This window comes from Pelecanus crispus, chromosome 7 (assembly GCF_030463565.1).
Source record: "Pelecanus crispus isolate bPelCri1 chromosome 7, bPelCri1.pri, whole genome shotgun sequence".
Classification (NCBI taxonomy): Eukaryota; Metazoa; Chordata; class Aves; order Pelecaniformes; family Pelecanidae; genus Pelecanus; species Pelecanus crispus.
The window spans coordinates 36,254,424-36,266,445 of NC_134649.1; the positions used below are offsets into that span (position 1 = coordinate 36,254,424).

The 12,022-nt window shown below is 35.2% G+C and overlaps 1 protein-coding gene across 1 annotated transcript in view; it reads right to left on the reverse strand.

The window, feature by feature from the left end:
* ERC2 (ELKS/RAB6-interacting/CAST family member 2) overlaps window positions 1–12,022 on the reverse strand; it is a 458,173-nt gene that overhangs the window by 70,929 nt on the left and 375,222 nt on the right. Inside the window, exon 19 of the mRNA XM_075714165.1 lies at window positions 8,235–8,369. Coding sequence (XP_075570280.1) covers window positions 8,235–8,369 — 135 coding nt within the window. The remainder of the gene's footprint in view (window positions 1–8,234; window positions 8,370–12,022) is intronic.

A 12,022-nucleotide genomic window follows, 5' to 3' on the forward strand; every position in this document is an offset into this window, starting at 1 on the left:
TGATGAACAAAGACCTGTTGCCAAGACCAGTCACCACTTCACAAACCAATGAACACTTTTTTTGAGAGTGCATGGTCGTCTTCAAAGAGTTAGTTTTTAGTGGCGTACTCCTACTTTGCAACAGTCAGATTGTTGTCAAGTTTCGTGCATCATTGCATGTGATTTCTTTTCTCAAATGAATGAATTTACCAGCAAAATGACATGAATTTAATACAAAGACAGCTATCAGATAGTTCTTTAAAAGCTGGCTTTCTGACTGGAGAGTGGCAGTAAGGGAAGCTTCAGATACACGCTGCCCCATCACTGTCCTAGTAAGGAGGACTTTTCCTTTAGATAAGAGGGTAGTTCAGAAAGCTTGAACTACCTTTTAGGCCTCTCTGCTGTGATTTCAGAGTAATGGAACACTTGACAGTGAGTTTGTGACAAATTACTTCTGAACACCACCACATTGTAGAAGGGCCATCAAAAATGTTTTAAATAGGAACAAAACTTCTACATAGCCAGACTAGATTAAAAGATTAAAAGGACATGCTACATGCTTAAGACACTACGTGACATTCCATCCTTAATTACAGCTTCTAAGAATAGGGCCAAGTTTTTGGAAAGCAGCCAGTTCCTACAGCTTTATGGCACACCCTATGATATTCATATTTTTTTCCTAAAATCAGATTCTTTTTTATGAAAATATCATCTCTCATCGTAAAACAAAATTAAAATATTTTTGTAGCCTTGGTGACCATGGAGTAAAGCATTCAACTTTGGTTCAACTACAGCCTGGGAATTCAGGAAACTCTTATGAGATGAGAAACACCTTACATTTTATGTCTTTAAAAATCTCCAGTACTACGGGAAGTAAAAAGATTTGATGGTTCTTATAATCATCAGGATTGGCAATAAAGTCCTAAAGTATGAAAATTCTTCAGATATTATACCTTCAGCCTTCCACTGTGTGGATGCAGAATCAAGTTCTTCCATATGCCCTCTCAAATAGCATAACTTCCTGTTAACAATGCCATCAAACTAACCTAAGTATATCCTAGACACATACATGTCCTAGATTACCTACACAACTTCAAGGCCCTTTTTTATGTAGAGATGTTGCTTTTAATTGAAATAATTGAGTACAGTTTTTTACTATATAGTCCATAAGCAGCAACTTGAACTTAGGACCTTTCAACCACATAGCAAAGATCTCATGAACTTGAACAGGAAAGTCCTGGGTGACAGCAAAAGAATGCTATTTGCCATGTGGAGACCATCCTAGAGTTAGAGATCTGTCATATGTGCCAGTAAGTTAAGGACTGTTTCAGAGACAGCAAGGAATGTACAATGCCCACGGAAATTAGTAGTAAGTGAATATGGGTGACTAGAGCCTGAAACTCAGAACAGGATACAAATATGGAGGGGCAGAAAGGCATCTGAGATTTGAAAACCAAAGGGAATGAGATGTCCCAATTTGACCAGACTTGTGGTTAGCAAGACAGAATTCCCTGTTGGTTAGTAACTTACACACCTGTTACTACAGTAAAAGTGCAAGAGAAAAAATGACAAAAGGACTTCAGTACAGTAAGGCAGCTGTGGCAGGGAATACAAAAGTGCACATTCCTATCAACTTTCGACAGTAACAGCAATTTGCTTCAAGGGCACACAGTCACTTGTGTGACACAAACAGGCACTTCCTTTAAAACATTTTCAGTACAAGGAAGAAAACTGAAAGATGATGCGGGCAACAGGCCAAGAGAAAAAGTTTTTAAGGAAAACCAGTAAGTATGTAGAGGTGAGAAGTAAGAGAGGCAGGGAGCTGGACAGTAGGCTTTATGATGAAGTCTACACTATGGGGCTGGACAGCTTCTAAATCTGGAAGTTCAAATTTATTTAGCCATGGGGTTTTTTTGTTCCAGATAGATCTTGGATGCAACGATCCAGATTAGATTACTGTAATGCACTCTACAAGGGGCTACATATTACAACTCCTTGGAAACTGAAGCTAGTACAGAATGCTTATTAAACTCATTTTCATGCTAGGAGTATTACACCCGCACTCCAGGATACACACTGACTGCCAAAATGTTTCCAGGTGGAATTTAAGAAAGATTGCCAACTCTCAAGCCAAAACTGAAAAGAATAAACTTCAGTTTTTAGTGCAAAGCTGCAAAATTATCTTTTTTTCCAACTTTTTTAAAGACTAGTAAAAATGGTTAATATTGCAATGTTATTGACATGGCATCACTCAATCCCCAGAAATTTATTTATATCAAATAAAAATCAGATGCACCAACATAACGAGGGAACACATCATGACTCACTGTAATGTGACCATGTGTACGGGCAGAGGACAGTTAGAGTCTTCCTACTGCTTGTGAAGTTTTCTTAAATATTCCCCAGAGTTTAGGTGAAGACATACAAGGGCAAAAAAGGTTGCCAACCTATACCTCTCCCTAAACAGAACAGCAAAAAAAGAGTTGATAAAGGCAAGAAGTGGCTGGAAACTTGGCTTTGCTCCCTAGCAGCAGCCAGAAGACCTAAACACATCCATTACATCTGAAAAAAGATGCCCAATTAGTTCATCAGGAGAAGTCAGAGATCCTACCCTTTACTACATCTAGAACTATGCTGCCACATGCTGCCCATAGCAGGATATGATATTGAGTAACAGTTATAACAAAAACATGATCATTAAAACAAAATGTCAATACCTCAACATCACCATGTAAAAAGCATGCATATTTCAAGCAGGAAGTGTGTGTATTTTTCCTCCAAGCCACTGGTGGTACACCATTCTCTTTAAAGGGGGGTTAGGCTCACAGTAGCATATATGCAGTGTTTTACATCAGGAAATGTCTTATTTTTCCTTACAAATATGTACTCAAGTGCACATGTACATGCTTTTAGAGCCATATATAATAACATGCATATATTTTTCTATATAAATGTTGCATATAAATTAGAAAATCCAGTATTATCCGTAGAAATGAGAAATGTTTCAAGATTAACACTGTATGTTCAACTAACTCTTTCTCTCCAGAATTTGTGAGAAAACTTTCAAAAACCCTTCCTAGCATTCACTAAATTAAATGGCATTTATGTTACAATATGCACCACTTTCTTGTCTCCTTACAAAATTAAAAATGCCCTCTGGTGATTTGCAAGTTTGTTATTTTTTCAGTTTATTCTGTGGTTTCAAATCACTAGCAGTATGTTGGATTATGGTCATCAAAACCCACATATCTAGAATTTATGTGTAATATGCTATTGAATGGGAAATACAGGTTTGTATGGCAAAGGGCAATCAAATTGCTGTACAAAAGAATGCTGTATGGAATGGTAAATAACACAGAACACAGAAAGTAAAAAAAAAAAAAAAATCCATGATTGAAAAATGGAAGCTAAAGCAGTGACTAGAGTTCACTCATGATTATTATTGACTGTGCTGTTCTCAAAGATTATCTCAGCAAGGATTTTGCTATGGATCTCCTATTTGCTTGCTTTACAAGTAAACATTTGCTGAGCTAATCCATTGTTCACAGAGTCTGTGGAAATTTAGGGATGGCAGTACTTCAGGAGAACACCTACTCCAAGCCCAATGCACCAACACAAGATGAAATAAAGCGATTATCATGCACCACAGATACTCATCTAACTTGTTCTTAACAATCTCCACGAAAGGAGCTTCCATTACATGTATAGGAAAGAATGTCCACATTTTCTTTCCACTCACAGAGTCATTAGACTCATACTGAAAAAGTTTCCTTTTTTCAATAACTAACCTAGTTATTCTTGGTATAAATTAAATTTACCACTCCTACTCTTTCTCCAGTGGGCACTGGAATACAATTGATCATCGTCTTCTTTACAACAACATTTTTGTATTAGAAGACTTATGTCTCCCCTTTAGTACTTTCTAGACTAAACAAACCCAGTTCTTTAAGCCTTCCTCATAGGTCATGTTCTCTAAAACTCCTATCATTCTTGTTGCTTTCCTTTTGTCCCTTTCTAATTTGTCTATCTTTCTTAAAGCGTGGTGATCAAAACTGTATACAGCTTTTCAGATGAGGTCTCACCAGTGCTTGAAAGAACAGAATAATTGCTTCCTGCTTCTCTTCCAGTATTACATCCATCCCAGAATTAGATCCAACTTCATTGCAATAATATTCCATTGTTGCCGTATATTATGTGCAATCCAGATTCCTTTTTCCATGCTATTGCCTCATCAGTACATGTGATTTCTCCCTTGTAAATGGACTTGTCTTTACTGAATTTCAGATTACTTATTCTAGACTTCCTCTCCAGTTTATTGAAACTGGAGCAGCTTATTGAGCAGTTTAACCGCTCATACAATGCCTGCAGCTTCTTGCAGCTTGGTCCATTATCAACAATATTCATGTTTTTTTCTATTTCATCACTGAAATAATTTCTAAAAAAAATACTCCACAGAAGCAGATAAAGGACAGACCTCTTTGGAACCCTGCTGTAAATGTCCCTCCTGTCTGACAATGAGTAACAGAAAATTTGTCTGTAGCATGTTATTTGTATCAGTTGCACACCCATCTCATGGTGATTTCATAATTAATTAAATTAAAATAGTGTTATTTATAGTTACAGCTTTTATTATTGTAATGCATTTTACAATTACATTACAAATTAATGTATTTCTTTGTATATTACAAATATATGGTGGGACAGCATTAAAGGCCTTATGAATCCAAAGTATGTCACAGCTACCACTTTCTTCTTTAGCTACAAAGTCAGTTGCCCTATCAAAGGAAATTCGATTTGCTTGACATAATTTGTCCTTGACAAATACAGGCAGACTAAATATAGGATGGGTATGCTATGTAACAGCCATCTAGACCTGCATTCTGTTTTAGAGAGTGGCTCAAAACTGTCACCTAGGAAAGAGTGCAAAAATAAAGTGAGCACATGGTGGTAAACAATCTCATGTCTTCAAGAATGTAATGTAAAAATAGTTTATCTGGGCTAGGATAGAAACCACCAGTTGATGATTAGGAAAAGAGGATAAGGGCAAAGCAAGTATAAAGTGATTTGATATACACTGAGATGGATAGATAGATACCATCACACAGTCTGATACAGACTAGTCTACTCTTGATTTTAGTCTAGTCTACCCTTGATTGGTTTAGAGTGGACTTGGTAGTGTAGGTTAATGGTTGGACTGGATGATCTTAAAGGTCTTTTCCAACCTAAATGATTCTATGATTCTATGACATCAAGCTACTGAAAATGAACAGTAAAAAGACTATGGGCTTTCTATGGATTCACTGACATTTATTCCATAACTTTCCAGGGTCTAAAATAAAGTTATTCATAAATCCCCATACATTTTATTTGTAAAGATGAGAACAGTGTTTGCCTTCCTTGAGCCTCCAGGAATCTCCTATATCCTGCATGAGAGTTGTTGAATGTAATCATAAATAGTTCAGAGTAAAACTGAGAATACTAGTAAATACTAGTAAAATAGCTAGTATTTTGTGTGCTCTGTCATGTACCCATTTCCATCTTTCATGTAATTTAAGTTTTTTAAGTTCTTGAAGATGTTTTGATACAGACTTTCATTATGCTTCTTACCATTCTCTTCCCTGAATAACCTGTTATTGTGCATTGAAAAGCACCTTCGTCACTAAATGTTAGCTCTCTTACATTGTCCTGTCCCTCATATTTTCTTTCCACGTTTAGGTTTCTAGAGTTAGTTGAAACCAGTGTCTGGGTTTCAGTAACACAGAGGTGGTTGTTACCTGGTTTTTCGTATCTCTTACCTTCGTTCTGTTTTTCTCATTCTATTCCTTGCACAAAATTTTGAAGACAATTTTGCCTTCTTTCATAAACTCAGCCAACCTATCTCTTTTAATCAGAAATAGAACTAAAACCAAGACAGCAAGTCCTTAATACCCTTCTCTACTTTCTGAAAGAAAAAGTTGTTCTTAATATGTTCCAAGAACTTGAAGGATTCTGTGTTCTGCTGTTCAGGTTTTGGGGTTTTTTTTAGTTGGCATCAAAGAAATTGAGTTTTCTCATACGTACCACTTCCTGTCTTTAATACAACCCTATTGGTCATTCTAAAAAAAGCATCATTTGCCTCTTCGTCCCCTATTCCTAATTCAGTAGTGTATCATACACCCCCATTATAACTTCACCAATGTTTTTCCCTTTTATTTCTACCCAGACATTATGAACTTATAAACTAATTTAGTATCAAACAATGATTCTTCATATAAAAGCAATGTTTTATTTTCCCCCAGGGTTCTCTACTACTTGCTTCTATAGACTGTTTTTCCTACTCCAGATAAATACATATAAGGATAACTTTCCCCCTTGTCCTACTGTGACTGAGTTCCTCCTAAAACTCCTACAGTTTTCAACGCTCACTTATTGTAGTAGGCTAAAGAGTCATATAGTGAAAAGAATTCTATCTTAAAATTTGAAAGTCATCTTCAGGCCAGACTCCATCCATAGCTGACAAGCTCTCCACCTACTAAGCATATTAATTTGAAATGGAATAGCATCACCCAGAATCAGCTGCAAATACATGGCATGCTGGCAGCATGTCTTACATATATGTTTTAATTTCAAAACAGAAGTTTGTTTCTTGAAATTTCATCTACTACGGCTTAGCTTCTTTCACTTGTAATTCTTGTGGTTTAGCATTTCATACACACATAGACATACATGCATGCATGTACACAAACACACACTATTTTTTCACCATAACAAATTTTTACCAGTATCAGACCCAGACACCTCAGAAAACAATTATGAAAACATGCTCACTGCAGAAGGGTATTTTAAGGATGAGATAAAGTTGTCACTAGAATTTGAAATACTGTTTTAGTGTGTATATATACAAATATAATGTATATTTTATATAATTACATAATGAATTAAAGAATTTATTGTTTTCAATACTGTAACTTTATAATGATAACTAGCTATAACTAATACCTATAACATTATTAATAGCTATAGCAATACTATAGCATTATTTTCAATATCATAACTATAAAATTAAAGCAGATACTTTATTTTTGGTGGATCTGATCTTTAAGCTTTCCAGAAATAAAAGGTGCAGCATTTTCTGTTTGGAAACATCTGTTTCAAACATATCAAAACAATAAACTTTTTGGTCAAGGTGTCTGCTTCACCCAGCTGTCCATGAACCAGAAGTACTGAGCTTGCACACTGGACACTTAGCAAATTTCTGGCTATTGAAAGCAACATTATCTGAAAAACCACATTAAAGTATTCCAAAAGACAAAGTGTTGGAATGCTAATAAACCACAGAACATCACAACCTCCTCATTCCAAACATAAACAGTGTAAATATTAAGTTAAAACTGTGTGACAGTAAACGTGGTTTAATAATTTTGTATTTTAATTTTCACTTTCATATCATTAATATTATAAAATAGTATCATTAAAAGCAAATGAGTTACATATTTACAAAAATATTTCTGTTTAAAAATTGTATTTATTTGTAAACAAATATTGAAATTTACAAAATCAAAGCATGTTGAGATTAAGGATGGTTTTTCACCCCGGGTGGAGGAGAAAAGGTTCAATGCTAGCATGCTCAGTTAACATACTCTAGAAGACCATGTAATTAGGACAGCTATTTGTCCTTTCTGAAACACAGGACTCTAAGAAGAATAATATTCTGAGAAGAATAATACTGAATTACTAAGCATTTTTAAACTAAAACTTTTCTGGAATTTGGTTTATCTTGCCTAGTTAAAATGCATCACTATTGATTTTAAGCTATATCTGTTATTTGAAAGTTTCAACAGAAAGACACTTTCAAAAAAAGTTTAGAACCATTGGTTTACAAGTTGCCAAAGGGAACTGCTGCACAGGTTTTTCAATACTAATGATTAATCCATTTACTTTAAATAAACAAAAAATTATTCTAAAAAGTGCATACTTCTGAAATCAGTAGTAATCACTAAGTAGGAAATTTTTCACTGATTTTCTGCTGAAAAAGTGGACTTATGAAATGCTGAAAACAGCTGTAAAACTTCTAAAGAAAGATAGGGAAGAAAAATATAAGACACCAGACAAAAAGCAAAAATGTTTAAATTGTTTCAGGGATGGAAATAAGTACCAAAGCTATTAGTTTCAGTTCAAAGCACATATCACTTGCTTATTATTTCTTTGGAATATTTATCTTGAAATATCAAAATAGTAAAATTATAAAACTGAAGGTGAAAAAAGAGGTGACTAACCTGATCTGGAGAGGGTCTGTGGTTGGAGTGTTGCGGCCTCCCAGGAGATCGATGATGGTGGTGGTGGTGATGGTGGTGGTAGTGGTGATGGTCATCATCGTAGTTATCTGCCATCAGTTTCATTCTGTTCTGTGTCTGTTTAAGATGTAAAGTGAGACAATTCTATTACATGCTGGAATATACTACCCTAACAGTGTTTAGGAAGATCTTAGCTCTTTCTTAGCTCTGGGTTTTTTGATTTGGGTTTGGTGGAGGGTTTTTGGTAGCTGTAAGGACCTAACAATAGAAGTCCAGACTGCTGGCTCACAAAGAAAAGGGAACAGAAATAGAAAAACAAAACAAAGTATGTGAACACATCTTCTCAGTTTTCACACAAGTAGAATTGCACAAAGAAGTCCGAAAAGGCTATGATCAAGGATGTTGTGTTTGAAGGGTGTCAACAAAGACATTCAGCTTTTCTAAATGTACTATTTTAGAACAGTTTTCTATTTTTTCCAGTCTATTATAATGTCTTGCCAACTTGTAAAATCTTACTGAAAGGAATAACAAGTGCACTTCAAATATTTAGTTAGCTACTGAGGCATGTCAACAACAATCATGAGTAGTTATGCTAAAAGCTCTATTTTGGTTTAATTATTTTAAGTGTACACCACAATCACCCTGCTAAACAGTAAGTTAAAAGAACCTGAAAACTAACTGATACAGACACAGGCACTCAGAGAAATAAGTGATTATGGAACTTGACACATGTTACTGAATGAAAGTAAGCCTTAGATATAGATCTTGAAAAAAAGATCAACACTTCCAGCTACTGCCATGTACAGACAATAAAATCCATGTCACCATAAGATAACAAGATACATCACTGCTCTTTATCACTATTACAATTATTCCACACCATGAAATACATAGACTGGAATAATTCAAGCCTTGCTCATAATACCAAAAATATCTTACTACCAATTGCCCAATACCAGTGGATACAGTACTTATTTTTTCTGTTAGTAGGACTGAAGCCTGTTTCAGGCAAACTTGTTAACCTGTAATCAAGTTTTACTTATTTTTGCACTAAAAAAATCCAGAAGAAAATGCTGTAAACTCTCAAAGACCTCTTCCAAAATTAGAAGAATCAATTAGAAGAATATGCAATTAATATCATGCAGATGACTGAAGGAAAGATAGCAGTCAACACACTTACTGTCATCTTCAAAAATCTCACCTGAACCCTATAGGAGAAAGGTTGTTCTTGAAGGAACATTATCTACTTTGTACCAGTTCTCTATGTGGACATCATTTGAGTTGGTGAAGCACAAACAAGTCTACTTTGCACAGTTAAGATAAGAGACTGAAATCAACTGCAAAAAGCCACAGTTTAGTTCTACCCATGCTCCAAGGTAGCAGGACTCATGTTAACTCCAGTGAAGATGCTGGCTAAACACATTACCCCAGTCCAGACTAATGAGTTCTAAAGGACCAACAGATGAATTTAAACATGACTCATTTTTTTAGGTATGTTCCTATATTAACATGTCTAACTGGCTTCCAATTAGAAGTGCCCATGAATAGCTAGTGTCTCATAGCTAGTATATGGTAAATTTACTTCCAGGACTATTGTAAATTGATTTTCCTGTGAGAACAATCCTATATCAAAATCTCCATTAGGAAAATTTCACTGGTAAGTATATTTTAATAGAAAATGTAAAAACTCAGACATTGCTATTAAATTCCCCAATCTTAATGTTTTTTGCTAAAGTAGAAAAGAGATTTGGAAAAAAAGCAATATTACACAATATTTGAAGTATAACAAAATCTAATGCAAGGAAAACTATGAATCACAGGCATCATGGGAAATCCTGATGTGTCTTTTTGGCAATTAATTTTTTTTTGAAATGTCACAATGCTTCTCAAGCACTTTACATGATGTCCATTAGAAGGATCATAGAAAACTATTTTACAGGAGGGGACTTGTACTCAGTTCAAGTAAGAACAACCAACAAACCAAACCAAACCAAACCAAACCAAACCAAACTCTTAAGGCACCCACAATAACAAGATAAAGGAACAACCACAGATCAGATGTGCACATGCTTTAGCCACTGTCAGACTCTTTCTGAACATCTCTATAGAACTACGAGTATCTTCTCAGTGTGTTACAGAATAAATGTCCTCCGCAGGTCAAGTGGTGGATTCCTTTGAACAGGTATTGCACTGGTACTATATGGCATCATTTCACATTTTTTAACACTATTTTCTGCGCAGTTGGAACCATTTCATTTTCTCTCTCCTGGGTAAGAAGATGGAAGCATACAGCTGTATGAATTTCAGCTATGCATTTCTACCAATTTTGCCAAAAGACCAACTCAGTCTGAATCATCATAGTTGGTCTGTTTGTCTTTAGATTCAAAGAGGAAGGCCTTTTGAACAAAAGACTGGAAAAGATGGAGAATTAATAGACAAATAATAACCCACTTACTGTAAACACTGTAATATTCTGCCTCTTTGGGGAAGCTCCTAACATTTTATTAGTTTATTTTCTTATCAATGAACAGCCTTAAATTTCCTACCTTTCAACTGTATTCCAAAAAAGAATGCAAAAGTTAAACAAGATGATATATGCAATCCTGAAAGTGTCCCCTGTAATGAGGTGTTGGGGATTAGACATGTCATGGGATAAGAACTGTAAATGAATGATGTCATCTTTCTAATTTGGCGCTGAAATATAAATAAACCACTTCTAATGTTTCTTCCTTTTGGATGCCAGATTGCAGTAAAATGTGCACAAAGAAATGTTAATGCTGTAGTAGGCTTCCTTTAGTGTGCCTGTTCTGGAAGCAAAGCATGTAAGAAATGTGAAATGAGAATTTCTTTTCCACTCAAGTGATCATCAAACCATCCAAACTTTTACATGACTTGTGATTCTCATTAATTTCCTAAAATGATGATAAATATTTTGCAAAATACTATTTTTAAAAGCTTTTTGGTTTTATTTGTTAGCTCTTCATGATAACTAAAATAATTTTGAGGTTCTGTTTGTCTTTGCTTTAGCTACTGTCAGAGTGCTATACTTCCACACTGAACTGTATTTTCCAGGTATGCTTAGCTTTGACTTAAGAAGTACAAAACATGGTATGATTTCAAACTTTTAAAAGCAGGACTTTTGAGGAGGATGAACAGGAGGATTTCTGGAGGAGGAACAAAAGTAAAGCCATCCAGAGGAACAATACAATCCTCTCCAGGTCCTTCTAAACAAAAGTCTGTAACATTACTTCTGTTTGCTCCCCTTGCTACCTCTTTTAATCTTTAGCAGGCTTTGAAACGCCAGGTATAATTTTTGTTTGAGAAAGAAATTAATTAACCACATTGGAATTCGTTCAGGACCCCAGGGCTTCACACCCCTGCACTTACATACAAGCACATACACAAACACACAGAAAGGCATATACTTTTTAGGATGTTGGTTTATCAGACAGACAGTAAATCCTCATGGTCTGGGTCCCATATCAACACATTAGGACACTGCTTCAGTACTGACTGCGAAGGAAAAATACCACCTACTGACTTCACAATGCCATCATGTCCTGCAACATCTTCAGCATACTTGAAAATTTCCTATTCAAGAACATCCAAGACCTTTTCTTATATTACTTTCGAAAGCACAACAGATTATTCAATAGACTATTCTGGATGATCGGGAAACTCGCTGGTGGAATGTATAATTCATGAAAATTACAGTGATGATTGTACATGCATTTAAACTGTGCCATATTTAATTTGCATCATATGTTACT